The sequence below is a fragment of the Camelus ferus genome, chromosome 20 (assembly GCF_009834535.1).
Source record: "Camelus ferus isolate YT-003-E chromosome 20, BCGSAC_Cfer_1.0, whole genome shotgun sequence".
In the NCBI taxonomy this organism is placed as follows: Eukaryota; Metazoa; Chordata; class Mammalia; order Artiodactyla; family Camelidae; genus Camelus; species Camelus ferus.
This window is the reverse complement of record NC_045715.1, coordinates 9,055,498-9,077,554: the sequence shown is the minus strand read 5'-3', so window position 1 is coordinate 9,077,554 and position 22,057 is coordinate 9,055,498. Positions and strand designations below refer to the sequence as shown.

The following is a 22,057-nucleotide window of genomic DNA, read 5'->3' as shown; positions in this document are numbered from 1 at the left end:
GATCGTTTTAAGGCTTGCTTTTCCTCCAAGTGGCCCATGGCCTAAACAATAAGCTGTTTGCCATAAGTGTTTTGCAGGAACTTTAGAGTTAGCTGTGTCTAGTTAGAGCTGAGCTGGTTAAGACTGGATGGGACCACTGACCATCCAATTGGGCATGCGCGATTAAAAGTGTAGCTTAGTTGCACCTGCGCAGAATGACTATTACTGCACCTTCTCCCAATCACGTTTCTCCACGCTCCCCACGCCTCGGACCGCCCTGCTTCTTTATTTTTCATCCCATAAGTACCCAAGCCTCTTGCCTCCGCAAACCAGGTTTGAGGCTTGCTCTCCCTCTCTTTGCTGCAAACCTTGGTGTCTCAGCGTTTGGCTTGCTGCGCGTTGGGCAAAATGAGTCTGGTTCAGGAACAGTTCTTCTCAAACCCAACGGGTTTAAAAAACCTGCTCTGGCAGTGCTGCTCACAGGGATGTCTCTGGGACCAGTGCTGGTCCGTTACAAGGTCAGTGGGGAAAGCAAAGTGTTTATAAACTTTAATAACTCGTTTAAAGAGTAATTTCGACTGCTGAATCTAGTAAGTTGGGGCTTGTGTTTAGTATATCTTGTTTTAGAACTTCGTTTTTAGTTTTACAGTGCCTTATTTTTTATAGTGTTTTACTTGAGAGGCGGAGTATACAGACAGAGGTTGGACCATATGTAAAAACAGGACTGCCCCACAAACTGCAGCAACCCGCCTAGAAAACCAAACCCTCATCTACAAAAGCCAGCCTACTGTAAGTCAGACTTGCAGGGAGCCTGACTGTTAGCTTTAGTAACAACCCAGGAAGCTGAACAATAACTACTGTAACAATTGGCCTGCACTCGATTAATGGACAGGACTTGATTATTAACTGAACTTTTGTCTCTGCTTCCAAATTAAAGAACAACCAGAGAAAGTCAAACATGGCTAACGGACCACATAGGACGCCCGCTTCTAGTCTGCCTACACCTTCCCTATGCCAGCAGCCTCCAACAGGGCACACCCGAAACCTTTCCTTTTTCCCACTATCAACCGTTTCCCTCCTCTGCCTGCCTTTAAGTTTCTGCCAAAATCCACGTGAGCGTGGGGCTGCCTCTTGTACAGCAAGTTCTCAGTAAGGTGCCTTTACACTTTCCATTTGGTTGGTCATTTATTTCCACACACCGGGAAAAAGGAAGCGGAACAAAGCAGCAGGGGTCAGCAGACAGCTTGAGGAGCACTGTTTGGGGGCTCTGAGGTCACCAGCATGGCAGGGTTGGCGAGAGCATCCTGGCATTCACCGCCAGGACAGCGGTAGTAAGGTAGCTCGCGAGGTTCTCCAAACCCAGAGTGGGGCGGATGCGGGGAACGCTGTCGTGGGAGAGGAGCTTGCGCCGCCCTCGCCGGGTGCACGTCCCTCCTCCTCGCGTCTGCTACCGAAGCCCTCGGCCGCACGGTGTGGGTGGAGACTGCGCAAGCTCTGACGCACGAGCACTCGGCCCCGCCCCTGGGGCGTGGAGCTGACGTCACGTCCGGCGGCGGCGGGTTGCTGTGTCCCCGCGCGCGTGCGCGAGTGTCGCGCCGTCTCGCTCCGCTCCGCCCCGCCGGCCCGCCTTTGGCGCTGTGGTCCCCGGGACCTGGGCGGCCCCGTCGTCGCCGCCCGCCCGCCCGCCGGCTGGTCAGCGCGCCGGGCCTGGTTTCCGCTGCCTCCCCGGACCACTTAGTCTCAACCCGGGTGTGGTTTCCACTACTGAAGGTGAAGCATAACAGGGAGAGTGGAACCTGGGGTGTTAGACCAGGGTGTGTGTACTTTTCCCGTCAGGTGGGCGTTCATGGGCAGGAAGGAAACATATTTCCTCCCGTGAGGACGCGTTTGCTGTTGCGTTGCAATTCGAGGATGGTGTCCTTAAGCGGCAACCACCGTAACGCCTAGCAGCTGTTTGGATGCCTCTTTTAAATAAAATCCCTACTTATTTAGCTTCTTAATGCTTTGGAATTCTGTTTTTTGTTTTGTTTTTAATTTGGTCCTAAAAGCCTGAAAACCCTTTAGAATTCCTCAGTGGAAACGAATCCTATTCTTTCTTGTGCCCGAGCCGGCCCTTGTCAATAAGGAAGACCTTGGCTGTCTAGAACGCCCCCTTGGTCCCTGGGGACAGCTCAGAATTTCTAAAACCTGAGGCTTATACTCTGTTCACACTGACGCTTTAAGCATTTGGATCGGGCAGGACAGTACTTTTTGGAAAGTGCTTTATATCCATTCTATTGTTAAAACACAAACCTAATTTTACCTTTTCCTGATGACTTGCCATTAGTCTACTGTAGGTTATTGTGAAAGAAACTGAAACCACCAAACTTTCTGAATTCTGATGCCAGATTTTAAGTCGTTATTGTCTCTGACTCTGTAGCATCCCTTGTCAACCAGAAACATTCCTGCCCCTCTTCTAATTTATAATTAATTTAATGCTTAATCTGTGGGTTTTGAATTTTGACCATTACATTTGGTAGGACTGTGCTTGAAGGAAAACTGAGGAGCTTGTGGATTTTTTTAAACTTTTATAATTTAATTTTTGTTTTACCCATTTTCGAAATGCCCATTGTAGAAAGCTACAGCTAAGCAAGAGAGCTGGAATTCTGCTACCTAAACATAACCATTGTTAATATTTCCAAATAGTCTTAATTTTAAAAATGCATCATATTTAAAACAAAAGCAATCATTGTGTATGTACTCTTTTGCATGGCATTTTGTCTGTCTTCCTGATTTACTTTTTTCTTTGAACATGTACAATGGCTGCAGAGTATTTCATTGTGCGAGGTGCCGTCCTCAGTCAAGTTGGAGCCCTAAGGCATGAACCTTGCCCATCTATTTTAGCAGCTCAGAGGACTTGGTTTTTATGTCTTGGTTTTGGCCAAGGTGCACAGGCAAGATGGTGGTAGAGTTATATAAAAGGGAAGATTTAATATTGAGTCTTATGCGAGAACAGACCGTTTATCATAGTATATGAGATTTATGGAAAAGTCGGAGAAAATCATTAAAAATTTCCTCAATTCTTCTTTGTTTCTAGGCTCATTTATTTCCACTCCCTATTGTCTCTCAACGAATGAAACATGACTGAGGACTCCCAGAGAAACTTTCGCTCAGTATATTATGAAAAAGTGGGGTTCCGTGGAGTTGAAGAAAAGAAATCATTAGAAATTCTCCTAAAAGATGACCGGCTGGGTGAGTTTTGTAAGTTAAATTAAGCTTATTGGTTCTCAGTCTGCCAGATCTTCTGGAATAAACATTACCTTTTAAGGCATCCAAAGGTATTTGTCATCTGCCATGTATTTTTTTACTGATAGGATGACAGCAGAATAGTGTATTTTGGGAGAAGTTAAGAATTTTTCAAGTTTACCTCTGACTGAGTCAGAGCCAGACCTTTTTGAAAGGCCGCTTAAGAAGTCAGTAATATTTTTTTCTCTTATTAAACCCATATATTTTCCTTTCTCAGTTTTCAGAGGTGTCTTCATAGCTTCTGGGTAGATTTGCCTCAACTCTTGCCATGATTTTCTTTTATGGAAATACTGAGACTACCTTATATATTGACTTTTTTTTAATCTAATCCAGTCATAATAAGGTCTGTTCTGTTGCTAACTAAAGTAAGATAAACTGAACCATAGTTAAAAATAGTAGTTTAAATGCATAGAGTGCTTTTAAAGTTTCAAAACCACTTTCCACCTGATCTTAGATCCTCACTGGATAGTCCGTGCTTTAAATATTAACTCTCACTTGATGAGTAGAGGAATTGAGTTCCAGGATGGTTGAATGTGGTTTATTGGAGAATGTGCAGACCTGTGGGCTGACTGCCACTTGCCAGCTATGTTAACTTAGTTAATTCACTTAACTGCTTTGAACTTCAGTTTCTGCATCTTTAAAACAATCACTACCTGACAAGCTTGCAGTGTGGATAAATGAAATGTTCTATACATATTAACTACTGCTAATGTTATAATGAATGTCGTAATATATGCAAAATACATCTCTTATGCAGTGAAATGCTAATTGTTTTTAAATAGCTAGTTGGAACACCTGGGCTGAACTCAGTCTCGTTTAAACCTTTCCTAGATTTGCTGACTCTATGGCAGACTTTCTGTGAAGAAATCTCTTACAACTTCCAGTTTTAAAAAATGAAATGCACTTGTACGTATCGTGGTCAGCATGAAAAGCATCTAATTATTTTTTTTCGTCCTCTAGATGTCGAGAAACTTTGCACTTTTAGTCAGAGGTTCCCGCTCCCATCCATGTACCGTGCGTTGGTCTGGAAGGTGCTTTTAGGTATGATTCCCAAGAGTTGGAAGCTTTATCTTCAAAAATGTTGAATGATTGGACCATTGGTATCCATCAGTTAGAAAAAGGAGGATGTGTTTAGGCTTTTTACTGAATGCTGGATCTAACCCCAGGAGCTCACTTGGGAAGCCTTGAAGAAGGTGACTTCAGTGGCAGGACACGGAAGGTCGCTGTAAGAGTGTCTGTAATGTTAGAAGAGACAGCAACGTACCTTCCTGACACAGGTGTGGGAAGAGCATCGGGCTGGGAGGAAGAACTGGTCTAGGCTTTGCTGTCAGCTGGGTAACCTTGAAGAAGACCCTTTAGACCTTTTCCCTAGGCCTCTTTTTTTTTTTTTTAATCTGTAAAATGAGAATACATTTGAGCTAAATTAACACCTAGGTTTTAGCTTTGTTTTAGCCTGTGACTCCCAGCTGTAGATGCATAACTTCCTGATGAGCTCTATCAGAGTCAAAAAGAATTGGAGGGTTCTTACTTCTAGAAGCACAAATGAATACATTCCAGCGATGATCGGCTGAAGGAGAAGGGAAACATGATCTTGCTTAGTTTCTTTGGAAGAGAAAGTGTACTAGGGGCCCAAAATGACTGGCAGCATTCCTTTTGCGCTACGGATTTTTTGTTCTTAATCATCGCTGAGCCTGCAGATGCGTAAAATACCCATCCATTCCCGCTCTCCTTTGCATTCCGGGCAAAAAAAAAGTAATCTTAATGACAGGCAGGTATCAATATCCCAGTGTTACTGATGGGAAAAGACTAAGGCTAAATAATTTGCTTAAGGCCTTAGACTGTAAGTGGCAGAGCTAGGATTTGAGCTCAGGTTTGTAGGGCCCTTTTGAAGTTAGGGTAGATTGTAGGCACCACTTTCTTTCCAAAATGTACAATATTTTCAGGGCTTGAGAAATCTGTAGTCCTCAGTCCGATTATGTGATGTGGGGGCAGCGAGGGGATGCAGGCCGCACTAGGAAGCACTGCAGGATGCCTTTTTTGTTGTGCATCTCAGCAGTCTATATGCTTCTATTTCTAATAGGTCACCATATGGTTAAAATATAGAGCATGTGTGCACAGAAATATAAAAAACCGTAAGAGAATACTGTGAACAACTATATGGCAATAAATTGGACAACTTAGAAGAAATAGACAAGTTTCTAGAAACATACAATCCACCAAAACTGAATCAAAATGTAGAGCACATGTGAAAACAGTTTCAGTTTTTCCCTGAGCATTTTTTAAGTCTTAATGTTTCCAGTGCCCATTAAAATAAATGCCTTCTAGGGGTGCCTTTTAGGTGGTGATGTCGATGATCATTTATGTCTGCTGGGAAATACCATGTGTCCCATTAAGTGCCAGTGCCAGTGGATTAGTGTGAGATGGACAGTTGTACTTTGCAGCTAAGCGCCGAGGCCTGTCAGGCTGTTCGTCACCTCTGTTTCTCATGGCTTCCTTTATCAGGTAAGTCTTTGTTCTTGTTTTTGAGGTAAAAGGCACTGGAGGTTTAGAGCTGCCACGCTACATTGGAGACAGGCTGACTCTTCCTAGAACAGGTGGTTGATAGCTCGGGGACCTTGGCATGCCTGCCTCCTGAAACCATTTTAGTTAATATCAGAAGGAGATGTTTTAGGACCAGATCATAGGAGACAAGTTTCACGTGGGAAGCGGGTGCCGCTTCTAACAGTGTGCTCAGGGTTTGGCTGTATTAACCCAGGTTGGCGGGCACCTGAGTGTATGTCCTCGGCTTTTCTGGAGGCCTGGCACAGAACCCCATGGCTAAGGTCTGTAAAGATTTTTGTCAGGAAAAACATTTAAGCAAGTTTGGCTCTCACATTAATGTGGCACCATGTTAGCTGGAGTCTGTCAAGCTCATCCAGCTTATGTTTCCCAGAACATTGAAGATGCTGGATCTGTGGTGGTTTGCACCAAAGAGGGGTCCGTCAGCAGCTGTGCTAGCTAATGCATATGAGCTTAGTGTGTGCCGTGTGCTTCCTGAGTGCTGTGCGTTGCTGATCTGTTGATTCATCATTGCACCTGCATGAGATGGGTATTATTACTCCCATTCTTCAGATGGGGAAGCTGAGGCACAGGGAGATCAAATAAGTTGCAGAAGGTCATGCAGACAGTTAGCTGTAGAGCTTGACTCACACCCAGGAACTTGGACTCCAGAGCTTGTGCTGCAATACAGCCTCATTATGTTTAATGAGGCTGGAGTAAACAAGATGTTTTTCTTTATGGGAAAACTTAAAGCCTTAAATTCATTGTCACCATTTCCCAAATCTGTTTGACCAGGGTACCTTTATTCTCATGAAGACCCTTTGGGCTCATGTTCTGCAGAGAACATTTGGTGAAATGCTTTATCTGCCTCTGGCAGATGAGGAAACCAGTGCCTGGGGAGACATTTGTGAGAGTCCTGGTGTTCACAGCTCTGAGACTAGAACCTGGTTTTGCCGAAGGCCCACCCAGTGCTCTTTCCACTGTGTTTATCCATGCCATTTGTTTGTATAAAAAAGGGGGGGGTGGGGAACCCTCCTACACTGCTGGTAGGAATGTACTTTGGTGCAGCCATTATGGAAAACAGTATGGAGATTCCTCAAAAAACTAAAAATAGATTTACCATATGATCCAGCAATCCCACTCCTGGGCATATATCCAGAGGGAACTCTAACGTGAAAAGATATATGCACCCCAGTGTTGACGGCAGCACTGTTTACAATAGCCAAGACATGGAAGCAACCATCAACAGATGACTGCATAAAGAAGTTGTGGTATATATATACACACAACAGAATACAGCTCAGTCATAAAGAATGAAATAATGCCATTTGCAGCAACACGGATGGACCTAGAGATTATCATACTAAATGGAAGTAAATCAGAGAAAGTCAGATATCATGATATCACTTATGGAATCTAAAAAAAGATACAACTGAACTTACAAAACAGGTCTAGACTCAGACATAGAAAACAAACTTAAGGTTACCAAAAGGGAAAGGCAGTGGGGAGGGATAAGTTAGAAGTTTGGGGTTAACAGATATAAACTGCTATGTATAAAAATAGGTAAACAGCAAGGACGTACTGTGTAACACTGGGAACTACATTCAGTATCTTGTAATAACCTATAATGGAAAAGAATCTGAAAAAGAATATATATGTATATGTACAATCGAATCATTTTGCTGTATACCTGAAATTAACAGCATTGCAAGTCAACTATACTTCAATAAAAATTTTTTAAGAATGTGGTTCTTGCCCCAAAGTCTAGTGAGTAAACATCATGTTTAAATGTGTTAATGAGCATAAAATGGCATCAAAGTGTAAGGTGACTTTGTCAGTGAAGATGAGAGATCTCTGTCCTAAAGGTACGGCACTTTGTGAGCAAGTTGTAGTCGTTGGGGAAGAGAAGGATTTGACCAGCTGGTGGTGGTTCTGAGGTGAAGGGTGCTGTGTTGTCGGCTGGGACTGCCTTAGCAAAATACCAGACCACTGGGCTTAAACAACAGTGTGTATCCTCCCAGCTCCGGAGGCTGGGAAGTCCGAGATGGAGGTGCTGGCCCATTTTGTTCCTGGTGAAGCCTCAGGTCCTGGCTTGCAGGTGGCCACCTTCTTGCTGCGTCCTCACATGAGAAGGGGAGGAGAGACCGCTAGCTCTGGTGTCTCTTCCTTTTCTTATAAGCGCACTGGCCCTATTGGATTGGGGCCCCGTCTTACGACCTCATATAACCTTAATTATCTTCTAAAGGCCCCGTCTCCAAATACAGGCACATTGGGGGCTAGGGCTTCAGCATATGAATTGTGGAGGAGGGGGTACAATTCAGTCCATTAGGGGCCAAATGCAAAAAATGGAGATAGCTCTGGAGGCCTAAGGGTGGCCCCAGGCTGACAACCTTAAACTTGCATTAAATCAGTATTGTAACGGGTGTAATTATCTTGAATTTATGTGGCATATTTATTTCATTTCTCCTTAATATCAGTGATTCAGTTGCCATTTCAAATATTGATAGTATTTAAAATTTAAGATTGTATTGTTTTATAGTGAGAATTTCTCAAAGAGAGTCATCACGGTGATTAAATATCTGTGGGTCCTAGTCTAATTTTGATAGGCAGCTTCTCCCGGGATTCTCTTTCGTAGAGGTGGGGTTTGGATTGGCGCCTCAGTATTTTGCCCCTTTCCTCCCCCTTGGGTCTCTGTAGGAATCTTGCCTCCACACCACGAGTCCCATGCCCAGGTGATGACGTATCGCAAGGAGCAGTACTCTGATGTCCTTCACGCCCTGGAAGTCATTCGCTTTATCAGTGATGCCACACCGCAGGTTGAAGTCTATCTCCACATGCATCGGCTGGAGTCTGGGAAGTTGCCTCGAAGTCCCTCCTTTCCACTGGTTAGTGGTACTTTTGTTTGACCCTTGGCTCAACTCGAGACTGCTCCGTCTTGCCAGCCTGTGATCGCATCATGTTTTGCCTTACGAACTTTCAGTGACTCTGCTTCGTAGGGTAAAAGCAGCAGATCTGGCTCTCATGGCCCGGTACCTTCTGATCCAATCTCCCCAATCTTTTAAAATTTTATTTTGAAGTAATTTCAAACTTACAGGAAAGCTGCAACAATACTATTAAGAATTCCCATAAACCCTTTAGCCGGGTTCCCTAGTTGTTAACATTGTACTACATTTACTTTGTCTTTTTTCCTGTATATGTGTATATGTATTTTTTTCCAAACCGTTTGAGCATCAGATGTAGACATGGCATCCCATTACTTCAGATTCCTTCAGTGTGTACTTGCTGAAGATAAAAACTCTCCCCTAGGTGACCATAGTTCAGTCATCAGCACCAAGAAGTTGACACTGATACAGTATTAACATCTAATCTTCAGACTCCATTCCCATTTGACCAGTTGCCCGTATCATTCCCTTTATTACAAACAATAAAAGTTTTGGTTCAGAAATTAGCAACCTCTCAACCACTAGTTATACCTTTTGCTGATTTAAAATTTTTTTGATATTTTAAAATCATTTTAGACATAGAAAAAAAGTTGTGCGGAGTATAGTGTAGCCATGTACCTTCACCTAGCATCCTCAGATGTTACACCTTAATTGTACCCTGGTTATTTACCAAAACCAGAAACTTAGCGTTGATACAGTACTGTGAACTAACCTATCTAGCCTTTGTTGAAATGTTGCTGACTGTTCCACTGATCTTTTTCTGGTCCGGGGTCCCATCTGGGATCACATTTATTGCCGTGTTTTAGTCACCTTTAATCTGAAACAGCCCCTCAGTCCTTTCTTATCTTTCATGACCTTGACCGTTTTGGAGAGTTCAAGCCAGTAGAGCATTTCTCAGCTTGGGTTTGTAGGTTTCCACACGATTAAAGTCCGGTTGTGCGTTTCTGGCAGGAATACCACAGAAGTGTGATAGTTACTCTGCTGACTTTGATCACTTTTTTTCTCCCATGTGAGACTGCTATTTTTCCCTTTGTAATTAATAAGTAACTCGTGGGGAGGTACTTTGACACTGTGTAAATATCAACCCACTGATGATTGTGGCCTGAAACAATTTCTGCTGTGCTGCTTGCCAGATGGTGACTTTCTGACTCCTCCATGCCTTCTGCATTGATCAGTCGGCATTCTTTTCTGTGGAAGAGTTTTCCCTTCTCCCTCATTTTTATCAATATGAATTTATAGATTCCTTTTTGCTTTAGTGACCTATAATTCATTTCTACCATGATTTTGATGTTCAGATTGTCCCAGATTTCACTAGTGGGAACCCTTTCAAGCTGAAGTCTGTGTCTTTTTGATAAGTTCCCATCATTTGGAGCATATCCTTACTTTTTGGCACAAAAAGATATTCCTAGTACATTTCCTGCCCCAGGCCTGGAGTTAGCTTTTTTTTTTTTTTTTTTGAATGGAGTATTGTATTTAGAAACCAAGAGCAGGATGCTAGTTAGGTATGTTCATTGTTCATTGTCGCTGGTTTGCCATGGCTTCTAAGGCGCTCACAGCAGACAGAGTTAGGAAATACACACATTCACACACACACGTTTGCATGTCTGTCTCTCCGTAATGAAAACCCTGAGTTCATGCTAACAGTGCCAATTCCTTTCTACTATTACGAGTTCATTCTAGCCCTCACCCTTTCTGTATTTGCACCTTCCGTATCTGGCAGTTGCACATACGAAGAGGCTTCCTATTAGCCTCATTGTACTTTTTTGCTCATTCCTCTGTAACCGACACGGCCAGCCACCTCCTTGGCCCTGGCCGGCAGGCCCCACAGGCCTTGTAGTTTCTGACTGCCTCCTTGGCCCTGACCCCTCCTTGGCCTCAGCGCCACAGGCTCCAGCCTGCTTTTTAAACTTCATCTTTTTTTAAAAAAATTTTAATTCTTTATTTTTTATTTAAATAATTTACTGAGGTGAAATTCACAATCTAGAAATAAACCATTTTAAAATGAACAAATTCAGTGGCATTCAGTACATTCCCTAGTGTTGTGCAAACACCACTTCTGTCTAGTTCCAAAACATTTTTAAACTTCATCTTTGACACATTCCTTGGTCTAGTTGCTGACTGGACTGCTTATTTATAAAGGAAAGAGAAAGGGAGGAAGAGGAGGGCAGTCAGAGTAATGCCCACAGCTCCGCGGCTTCGGCTCTTTGCCTCTTACATTTCAATCCAGGCATTTTAACTTTTGGCTGAATTGTCAAAAACAGGGATTGTCCTGCAAACTGTGCTGTTCTGTCATTTTCTGGGGCAGCAGATTGCAACCTGCCAGCACAGCAGTTTAAGCTTTGACTTGTTCTTTCTTTTGAGGTTAATGATGTGGATCCTACGGATGAATCTTAGGCCATCCACCTTTAAGTTTATCAGGAGAGAATAACCCTGAGAATAATCGGGACTCTTAAATTTCTGTAATTTTTTTTCCATTGGCAAATGCAGTTAGTTGATAGTACTACCCGACTTCTTAAATTATATGTGAAATTAGGTGAGCTTATCCACTAGCTCAGGAAGTCTGCGTGGTGGGTCATAGTTTCCACCTCCTCTCTGCTCCACTTGCCAGGCCCAGGTACCTGTGCTGTGGCCTTGGGCACACTTGCTGCCCAAGGGTTCGTTTTGGGCTCGTGTCCCTTGGGTCACCAAGCCCCAGTCAGCCTTATTTTTTGTATCTTTTAGTACGCCTGTGCGACAGTGCTCAGCCCAGGGCAGGAGCACAGATGCTGATCTCAGTCCAAGATGCTGCCGCTGGTGGACAGCGTGGAGATGGCATGTCCTGGAACACGCAGGGGCCAGGCGGGCGTCCGAGGAAGGACGCTCCCTTTCCCTTTTCTTCCTCTTCTCTTGTCTCCTTCCCTGACACATTAACAAGTGTTTTGGAGAATTTTATTTTCTATGGTTCTGCTACCCTTGACATTTTGTAGAATGTTAGTAAGTTGAGAGAGGCCTAAAATGAAATACTTGTATTAAAATAGGGATTTTGATTTAGCTTCAGACTTTTTAGGGGAGTAGAAAGAAACTTTATAGTTGTTGGATTTTTTTTTCCAACGTTAAAATCCTTCAGCTGTTAAGTCCTAGTTGAGAAATGTAAAGCTTTTGGTATAAGATACGGTATTAGAAAACAGATTTTTCAAGTAGATTCCAGTTTTTACAAGATTTCTTTTGAAATTTATTTGAGGGTGTACTTTCATGTTCTGAGTATTGACACCAGGGTTGAGAAATGCCATACTTCCAGGTCCTAAAATTCTAATTCTAGGGACATTTTTAGCTTTTCAGGTGCTTAAAGATAGAATAAAATTGCAAAGGTATGTATGAATGCTTTGAAATAAAATGCTTATTAGTCCTTTAGGGGTCATTTAATTTTTGCAAATTGCTGTGTTGGTGAATGTCTCTAGTTTTTTGTGCTGTTTATCACATCTGTTTAAAAGGAATTCTCTAGCACTAAGAATATTTTTGGGTAGAGAGTCAGCCTTTCCTTGGATTTATGTTGACTCGTTGGCCGTAATGTTAGAAGTTGGAAAATCTCTGAGCGTCAGGCTGAAACCTGATCATCAGAAGCAACACTGGTGCAGACAGATTCCTCTGGTTACTCGTCCTCATCTCCCCCTGGTTGTCTTTTTAGTGACTGCTTTTGGTCCCACTTTGGTTTACTACAGCCCCTTCAAAATTTAGGGAGCAAGGCTTCATTTTTATTAAAGAATTATGGATTTCTCTCTTCCTCCTTCCTCTTGAGATTTGTTGTTAATCTTTCAGGAGCCAGAAGATGAAGTATTTCTCGCCATTGCTAAAGCCATGGAAGAGATGGTGGAAGACAGCGTGGACTGTTACTGGGTCACCCGATGCTTTGTGAACCAGTTGAATAACAAGTACCGGGATTCTCTGCCCCAGCTGGTGAGGGATGATGTCTTGGCTCCTGTGGGGTGGGGGCGAGCCGTGGTAATAGGGGTCTTCAGGAAATGCCTTTACCTCCCGGTGCCGCTGCAATTATGAGTGGACCCACCGTAGTAGGAGTCAGCAGATATTTTCCTAAAAGGCCAGAGGGTAAATATTTCCAGGTGGGTGGGCCTGGCTGGTCCATGTCTGTGCAGTCACTCAGTTCTGCAGCTGTCATGCAGAAGCAGCCGTCGGCAACACATCAAAGAACGGTTGTGGCTTTGGCCCCCGCAGGCCGGGGTTTGCTCACCTCTGCTCTGTCACACTCCTTATCCTGATCTAGAGTCCACTGACTTTTTCTAGAATTATCTCTCTGTCCTGAGGTTTGCATTTGGCTGCATATGATGGAAAGCTCACATAACAGAAGCTTTCTTATCTTCCCTTGTGTAACCCAGAGTCTGGAGGCAAGGCAGCCCTGAGCTGGTGCCACAGCCACGGTACCAACAGACAGCCAGGTTCCCGTACTCCTGCTCCAGCTTTCTTAGGTGTGATTCTTCCTCTTGTGATCATGCGATGGATGCTGGAGCGACTGCCACGCCATCCCTGTTCCAGGCAGGGAGGGAAAGGCAGAGACAGAAGTAAAGGAGGAGAGTGTGACCAGCCAGTCCAGCCTGTCCCCCTGTAACAGACTTTCCTTCTGCCAGGCTGGTGTGGGGCAGGACCTTGTCACCAGGCCGCCCTGGTTTGCAGTGGAGCCTGGGACATGTGGCTTCTTTGGTGGTTTTGTGCTGGCACGTGTGATCCCACATTGGATTGGGGATTCTGTTGGTGAAGAGGGAGAGGATGGAGGGAGGCAGCGGCTGTGGGCTGTCCTCTGACAGGAAAGCAGAGACCCAGCACTTGCTTCACCAGCATGAGCCGGCATCCTTTGCTGTTCTCTTCCAGTTTCTTCCGTCATTTCTCATTTATGAAAGTGAATCTGTATTTAAGTCATTGAGTTGTTTCATTTGGAAATTCTGTTGGCAGTGGTGACTGTGGTACAGGGCGCAGATTCAGCCAAGGGGCGCTGGTGGGGGCTGGGGGAGCCGGAGGGTCCCTGCGGTCGGCATGAGCCCTCAGCTTCGGAGAGCACCGTACGGGCATGTGTTTTATGTATTTCACTGAAGTAAAATTTAGTCTTTAGAATTCTAAAATTTAATGCACTTAGCTGATTTTAATAAAAAATAAAGCGTGGCATTGGAGGATATGTAAATGGTAGTTGCCTGATTAAATCAAGAGGCCCAAATTGTATCATGATTTAATTAGCTTTTCTTAATATTGGAGTAAATTCAGTAGCATTTTGATAGTTTCTTTAAAAATGTATTTTTAATAATACAAGTAATAGACACATTGTGGAAGCGAGAAACTATCCAGCTGAATCCAGTTGCGCACCTGCGGCAGCACCTCCCCTCCCCCACCCCTGAGACGTAAGCGTTGTCATCAGCGTGGTGTATGTTTGTCTAGGCTGCTTTGTGTGCACAAGAATGGCTGAGAGTGTGCGTGCGTACCTGTGCAACGTGTGTGTATGTAACTTATGTTTTTTTAAAAAAAATGTAAATACATACCGTTTATATGGCCCTATGTTTTTTCTTTAAACTTAATGTTTTAGAGCTTTTCCATGTTAGTACGCATAAGTAATTTTCTTCCCTGACTTCCTACCAGTGCCACCTGGAAGCGCTTAAAAATGACCAGTGCCTTTCCTCCCCCCAGACCAGTTAAATCAGCATCTCCGCGGGTGGGGCCCCAAAATTCTCATTTAAAAAAAAAAAAACAACTCAAAAGTGATTCTGAAGTGAAGCTAAGATTGAGAGCCACTCATTTAGAACCACCTCTAAAAAATTTTTTAAATTCTCGAAGTATTTTCTGTTAAGAGTTTGCCATAATTTAATGTAATAGCTCCATGCTAACAGTCACACCGCCTGTACGTGACATGTTCCCGTGTGTGCGTGTGTGTGTCTGTCTGTCTCTCTCCCAGGGGTGGGTTACCTATACAGGGAACGCACAATTGAAAGAGACGTCATTAAATTTGTTAACTGCCAGATTACTCACCTACCCGTTGGACCAGTTCTGCTTCTCCAAACAGTCTATGAGATGTCCTCTTTTCCACCCTATTGCCAATACGTGATAGCATTAGTCTTTTCGATGTTTGCCAACCTCATAGTGAAATGGTAGCCCATTTTAATTTCTGTAGCCACACTTCTGAGTGCAGTTAAACAGCTTTGGGTATGTTTATTGGTCGCTGTCTTTGTCTGCCTTTCTATTTTGTTTACCTCTTTCCTTTTTTGGGGGGTTAAGAATTATCGACATATGCTGGATATTTATTATCCTTTGTTTTATAAATTATTTTCTCTCTGAAAACCTTTCTCCCTGTTGTATAAAGATGTAAAGTTGATACAGTTGGATTTATCAATATATATTTTTTTTGGCTTTTCTGTATCTTAGTTAGAAAGGCCTTTCTAACCCTAAGATTAAAAAAACAGGTTTTTAAAAAGCTATCTTTGAAAAATATTTCAACATTTAGAGTCCTTTAATTTATGAGGAACTTTCCTTTGTGACTGGCGTATCAGATGCAAATGTGACTTTGTTCCTTTGTAGTTAATTGCAGCACGACTTCAGCCAGTACCCCACTGCCCGCCTCCTCCTTCCCACTCTGGTTAACAGTTATTGAGAAGGAGCATCATGCCAGCCAGTGCTGAATTTCCTATATTAATGAGTTACTTTATTTTAACATGTTTTTACAGATGAGGAAACTGAAGCACAGAGCAGTTAAGTAACTTGCCCAAAGTCACACAGTAAGCAGTAGAACTACCAGTTATGCTATTTTTTGTCAGTTCATCCTTATTCACAGATTTGTAATGCCACCTTTATCTTCTACTGGATTTCCATATTTATCTCTTTCTAGACACTTTTTTTTCCTCTCAAGGTAATTGTCTATTCCTGGGCCAGCACCATATAATTCAATATAACTTCCTAGCATATTTCGATAGCTGGTAGGGAAATTTCTCTCTTGTTCTTTTTCACGAATGCCTTGAACATTTTTTAGAAGTTTTTTAGAATCAATAAGATACTTATTGTCCCCATGTCCCGTAAGTCTTAATTTCTTCTTGTATATATTACAGTGCCTAGCACGTAGTTTTAAATAGTTATGAAAAAAAAATTTTTAAGTTCTTCACTATGTATTAGAAAAGCTAAATTTTCTTTGCTTTGCTATTTGATTTAGGCAGCAAGTGACTGACTTCAACTTTTAAGGTCAAGTTTTTAAAAGTCTTTAGTTAAACCATGTCTAGTCTAGCTTAAAATTTTTTATTGTTGTATATAAGATCTCTTCTGTTGAGCTTTTTGTTAGCGTCTCCATAATCTTGTCTGTTGTCTTTTCACTTTTTTGTGGTTTTACCAAATTAGTTATCACGAAGCCATTTGCTTTTTTTTTTTCTGTGAGAATTTTTGGCTTTTTTCTTTTTTAGAAACTCTTTAGTTAGGGATATTTACCCTTTAAGCTGAACTAGATGTTACTATATGGCCCTCTTTGATTAACTTCTGTCCCTTCTTAATGGCTGGCTCACACATCTGCTTTTGTGGGAACCTGCTTCTGGCCTCTAAAGTCTGGGTCAGGATTCACACATGGATGTACCCAGCGCCTTGTGCTTCTTCCCATCATGGCTTTACGACACTGTTACACTTGCCTCTTTGCAGGTCTTTCTCAACCAGGTTGTAAGCTCCTTGAAGGCAGGAGTGCTGTCTTACCCTCTGGCTCTCTTCCCTGCGTGTAGCACCGTGTCTGGCTGCAGTGGACGTTGGAAGGATTATGAATTGCCTCTTTGGCAGAAGTGCAGCGGTGCAGATATTTAGTAAAAACATTTGTGTTAGCCTGGGTGATATGGGATCTGGTTGTGCCCTTCTGGAGAGGGAGTACAGACTTGAGGGTCTGAGAATGGTCCCTATAAATGTAGCAGCCCATGCCAGGTGGATTTGGCCCCATCTGGGAGGCAGCCTTGTTAGCTCCCTAGTCTTCTGGAGGAGTTGGCTGCTGTGTAACTTTACGTGGAAGAGGCGACCTGAGGGAATCGTGGGGCTTTGCTCCCTCTGAGCTATTCCTGTGCCTCCCAGGACTTCGCATGCACATTTTGTGGGGGTATGGAGGTCTCCCTTGCGCTGTCCCTCTTGTCTGGACCTCCCTGCCCCAGGGCACAATGCGTTACACATGGGCCAGCACAGGTGTAGTCAGTGGCTGCAGGGCTCTTTTAATCTCCAGCTCTTTCTGTCTCATTCTTCCAACTTCCCTCTCCCGCTGTAGCCCTACCCTGTTTCTTCGGTCTTAACTTCTCCTTTCCCTGTAGATATAATCTCCTGCCCCAGAGTAGCCAGAACATGGCCTTTCTTCTCTCCCCGGAACAACTGAATTTTGCTTTGGTTTGTCTTGGGCTGGTGAATTGGTTAGTGCGGTTAGTACTAACTAACAGACTGTTCTGTTTAGCCTGGGGCTGTCCCAGGAAACCTCAGTCTGGATGGTGGTTTGCTCTGGTTTGTGCTGATCTGGGGAACCACTGCGTCACCAGTGACTTGGAGGATTCTGAAGTTTTGTTTTCTAGCATTTCTTTGTATTCAGCATGTAGACTTTTTCATCAGAGGCTGTAAGATCAGGTAATGTTACAGGAAATGAGTAACCCCTTCTTGTTTACTCATTAGCCAAAGGCTTTTGAACAATATTTGAATCTGGAAGATAGCAGACTGCTCAGTCATCTGAAGACGTGTTCTGCGGTGTCCAGACTTCCTTATGATCTCTGGTTCAAGAGGTGCTTCGCCGGGTGCTTGCCCGAGTCCAGTTTACAGAGGCAAGTATTTCTTTCAAAGACATACTGAAGGCTTGGAGTCCAAGAAGAACCCTGATTTGTTTTTCTTTTTTCTTTTTCTTAAACGTAATCATCTCAGAAAATAAATTTGATTTAGAACAATAGTTTGATGCTAACTTCTCCTGCAGCTAACACAGCAACACAAGGTTCTGCTTAGTATATATACAATTAGAAATGTTAGAGTCAGTACTAGTGTAAATATTTAAAGTGTTAAAATATACAGTGAGAAGAATTGAAGACCATCAGTGTATTAGATGCTGTACAGTAGGCACATCTGAAATAGCCTCCAAGAATTTTACATAGGCATGGGCTTTTGTTTTCCAGAACTGAGGTAGATTATAGAGAAAAATCTTTATTTCTTGGACATCTTATGACGTTCTAAAATAGTTGAAGGCAGTCAGAGATTTGACACTCAAACTCAGCTCTTCCATCAATTTCAGATATGAGTTATGGGTATCTCAGAGCCCTGTCCCGCCCCCTCCAGGATTCTGCAGTTGAGGAGAAAGGCAGTATACAGAGATGAATACAAGACCGTGCGTGGTCAGCACAGAGAGGGTAATACCAACTATGAGTGTTACAGACAGGAGCTGTCAGAAGAATAATTTTAGCGTGTGCTCAGTAACTAGCTCCTTCGTTGAGGAATGTAAACCCCCAGAAAATGAAATTGAATTTATCTCATTTCATTTGCTTCTTTTGTTGTGGTTCCTTAATATGTAATGATTATATGAGCATTACAAAGTATTAATAAAATCTAAGCTTTGGTTTAGGACTTTCCGGCCCCAGAACGTCAGTTTTGGAGCATGAGGGACTTGGCATTTGGTACATTCCTAGCAGAGCAAGTACTTTCTAGCTCATCCCCTTTTTTCCTTCCAGTGCTGACTGTGTCTGAAACAGACTTCAAATGGCTGATGTGTTGTTTCCCTGATGATGATCCTTTATAGCTCTTCTCTGGAGCGTATGCAGTCAGCCCTCTGTGTCCGCAGTTGTGCATCTGCAGATTCAGCCAGTTCCGGATCCTGTGCTGTTTACAGTTTGTGGTTGGTTGAATCCTTGGATGTGGAGTCTGCAGGAACAGGGGACTGACTGTACCACCCACTTTTACATGAGGGACTTGAGCGTCCACGGATTCGGTATCCTAACGAGTCCTAGAACCACTTCCCTGGGGACACCGAGGGATGACTCTACTTGAAGTGTCATTTGGTTTAATTTTATAATTTGAAATGTTGAAGTAAGCATAAATTTCAAACTTGTAATTGGATTGTCTTTATTTTTGTAGGGTTTGGGATAAAGTTGTAAGTGGATCCTGTAAGATACTAGTGTTTGTAGCTGTGGAAATTTTGTTAACCTTTAAGATAAAAGTAATGGCACTGAACAGTGCGGAGAAGATAACGAAGTTTCTGGAAAACGTAAGTGTGCTTGTTTTGTTTGAATTTTGAATCTAGAAAGGAAGTTTAGCAAGCCAGATTTTTCTCTTGCATTAAGTTATTTCAGTATATTTTTACATTATAAGAAACTGTTTTTTCCCCTGAAAAAGTTTAAAGTTGGTCTGTGGATTATAGTCCCTGTCGTTTGTTTGTTGGGTGGGGGAGGGGGTGGTCAGTGGTCTGAGCAGCAAGACTCTCCCCATGAGTGTGTGCGCTTAGGACCAGAGTCTCGTCCCCTGATGTGACTACTAGGAGGCTCATCAAAAAAAGGAAGAGATGAGATCTGTCACTTTAGGAGGAGCGATCCTTGCTGATGGAGGAGTCCTGATGTTTTGAGGGATTTTGTAAGCCCTTGGCATTTCTGTTACTGTCGCTGATGGAATCCCAGTTAGACTTGTCATGTGCTTAAGTGTAAACTTAGAGCATGTTGAAAAAGGTCTCAGTGAATTAGTTTCCCCCTCTTTGTATCTTAGAGTACCCCTGAACCGGGCAAGAGGTGTTAAAGTAGAGACTTCAGATGAGTGAGTTTCACTGAACCCACAATCTATGTATTTTAGCCAGTATTAACAGTTGAACAGTGGCCTGGTAAATAGTAAGCACTGAGTGAGTGCGTGTTGGATAAAGGAGCCACCGTCATTGTCGTGATTAGTGGCTCACAGTGCTAGGGCCCCTACTAAGTATTGTTTGTGAATTATCTCATGTAACCCCTGTAAAGAGCTCTGTGAAGTGGGACCATCATTTGCCCCATTTTAGAGATGGGGATCTGAACCCAGGGAGCTTCAGGAACCTGCCCAGGAGTACACAGTTGTGGGCAGTGCAGGATTGGAAGCCAGGCAGTGTGACCACAGCTCCTTGGGATGACCTCAGGTGGCGTGTGAAGCAAATATCTTGGCAGCAGCCTCTTATGGGATCACTTTCTGAAAAAGCAGTGAAAACCCAGTGGAAATGAGTGTTAGGCCATAGTGAATGAGGGAGATACTGAAGCTGGAAACACATTTCAGAGACCGGTTTGCTTGTTCACAGATTCCCCAGGACAGCTCGGACGCGATCGTGAGCAAGGCCATCGACCTCTGGCACAAACACTGCGGGACCCCGGTCCATTCGGCCTGAACATTCCTGATGTTGTGGACAGTCCGCCCGGCCTCCCCAGGGCATTTTGTTCTTGAGTTGTAATCTGCTGAATTGACAATAGGGTTCTTGCTTTGGTGCTCACAGTGTAATTGTTTTTCCAGTAAAACTATTTAAGGTACCTGGGGTTGCTGTGTTGTGGGATGGCATCTCTTGGTTACACAGAGGTACACAGTTCAGTGCTGAATAGCATTTTAAAAGGGTTGTTTGAAAATAGTTCCCAGCCTTTAAAGCTGTTCAGTCAGGGTGTGGGGGATGACGCTTCAGTCTGTAGCGTGTACCAAGCCTGCCCTGCTTCTCTCATTAGCGCCAAACTCGTTACTTTCTCGGGTCTGTTTCCGGAATGAAAAACAGCTTCCTTTTGTTGGCATCTCAGATTCGGACTTGGCTGGTGCAGTACCTGTTGAACCCTAAGCTGACTTCCCAAATCTCAGTCTTTGGAAAGCTAAATCTGGTTCCTGGACTTCGTCTTGTTAAATAGGCTGAAATAAAGGCCTTACCTTTTTTTTTCTTTTTCTTTTTCTTTTGGTCTTGGTGCTAGTTGGAATGAAACTGTCAGTAAACAAAATGTGTCTCAATTTCCCTGCTAGGAGAGAAAGGACTTGTTGATATTTTGCTGGACTCAGGCTTTTTCCTGATGGGTCATTAAATGTTGGGTGGACATTAGGGAATGCTCTGCCGCCCAGAATAGGAATGGGAGAACCGGCAGGTTCAGGTAAACACTAATGACCCCCTGGGCCACGTTGTGTCACTAAGGGTAAATGTCGATGGGACAGTTGCAGGCTTTGAGGCAGGCGAGTGACACGGGGCCCTGCGTTTGAGACGGATTCAGTTGTCAGATCTGCGGGAGCCTGAGTGGTGAGTTGGATTCTTCACCCCACCCCACCCCACCCTGAAAAGAGAAGGAAGACGATGAAATCCTGGAGCTGGGATTCTGGGTCCCTGCCTAAGGTGTAGCTGGCTGCTGAGGGAGTGCAGAGCGTGCTGAGTTGTTGAAACCAGCCAGCATGGCTGTACAGTGACATCCAAGAGTATTTGATTTTTTTAAAAACAAAAATATACTCAGAAGAAAATTTGTTAAAGCGAACTCTGCTTACAGTTAATACTTAAAACATGTATTCAGTCCCTCTGCCCCTGTGGAACTTTGAATCCAGTTGGGGATGTGAGATAAAGCACGAGAGAAAGGAATTCCTGCTCCAGTTGTCCACAGTCCAGTGGACTTGGGGGACGTGTGAAATTCACAGAGAAGGCATAAAACAGATCAGTTTCCTTCTGTTTAATTTACAAGCTGCATACCATTACAAACCATAAAAACTTCTACAACTTTTTATTAAAGTAGATTATCAAGTCAAAAGATGTTAGTAAATCCCAACTCCAGAAAAAGAAAAGAATGAGCAAACGATGTCTCAGCGAGAGGCTGGTTCGAGGTGACTGCTCCTGCCCACCCCCCCCACCTCTGCGCTGGGGGAAGACGGCAGGGGGGCAGGGGGTGCGGCTGGTGGGGTGCGCTTGGGACTCCTGGGGAGGACGGAGCTTAAGGGGCTGGAGTTTCTCTCTGATGGTTCTGGCCAGGGTCCACATGAGCCAGAAGGGAGAAGGACTGCGGTACCGCTGAGGGATCAGAAAGTAAGTATTCTGCAAGTGTATTCAGTCAGTTCCTGTCTGGTAAAAACCTTTCCTGCTGTAGACTGTGGGCTTTGGATTTTTTTTTTTTTTTTTGAATCTGATTATCAAGAATTTTCCTTATTAGAAAACTGAACAGCTCTGTCTCGGCAGAATTTAAGGCCCACCGTGAGGACACACTAATACACCAGGTGAAAAACCAATTTCATCTTAACATCAGAATTTCCTTTCACTGAGAGTGAAGTACTTTGAAAATGTTCCTGCCTACTGCCTCCTATGAGGGGCAGAGCTCCTGATGAAAATTCCCTAAATTCCCTTATAAATCAAAACATTC

General features: G+C 43.5%; 1 protein-coding gene across 8 annotated transcripts; it reads left to right on the top strand.

Moving 5' to 3' along the window:
• Positions 1–1,539: 1,539 nt before the first annotated feature.
• On the top strand, positions 1,540–20,607 carry TBC1D7 (TBC1 domain family member 7). Of its 8 annotated transcripts, none has more exons than XM_032462506.1 (8): positions 1,545–1,749; positions 3,056–3,219; positions 4,225–4,305; positions 8,500–8,687; positions 12,540–12,677; positions 17,385–17,530; positions 18,825–18,954; positions 19,996–20,607. In XM_032462506.1, the coding sequence occupies exons 2-8, from the start codon at positions 3,099–3,101 to the stop codon at positions 20,080–20,082; spliced, it is 891 nt and encodes a 296-aa protein (XP_032318397.1). In that variant the 5' UTR covers positions 1,545–1,749; positions 3,056–3,098; the 3' UTR covers positions 20,083–20,607. The 8 variants fall into 8 exon arrangements, with proteins under 8 accessions (XP_032318400.1, XP_032318401.1, XP_032318397.1 ...); XM_014557476.2 differs by having other exon boundaries at positions 1,546–1,793; positions 3,056–3,210; XM_006182548.3 differs by having other exon boundaries at positions 1,547–1,749; positions 3,056–3,210.
• Positions 20,608–22,057: the final 1,450 nt, after the last annotated feature.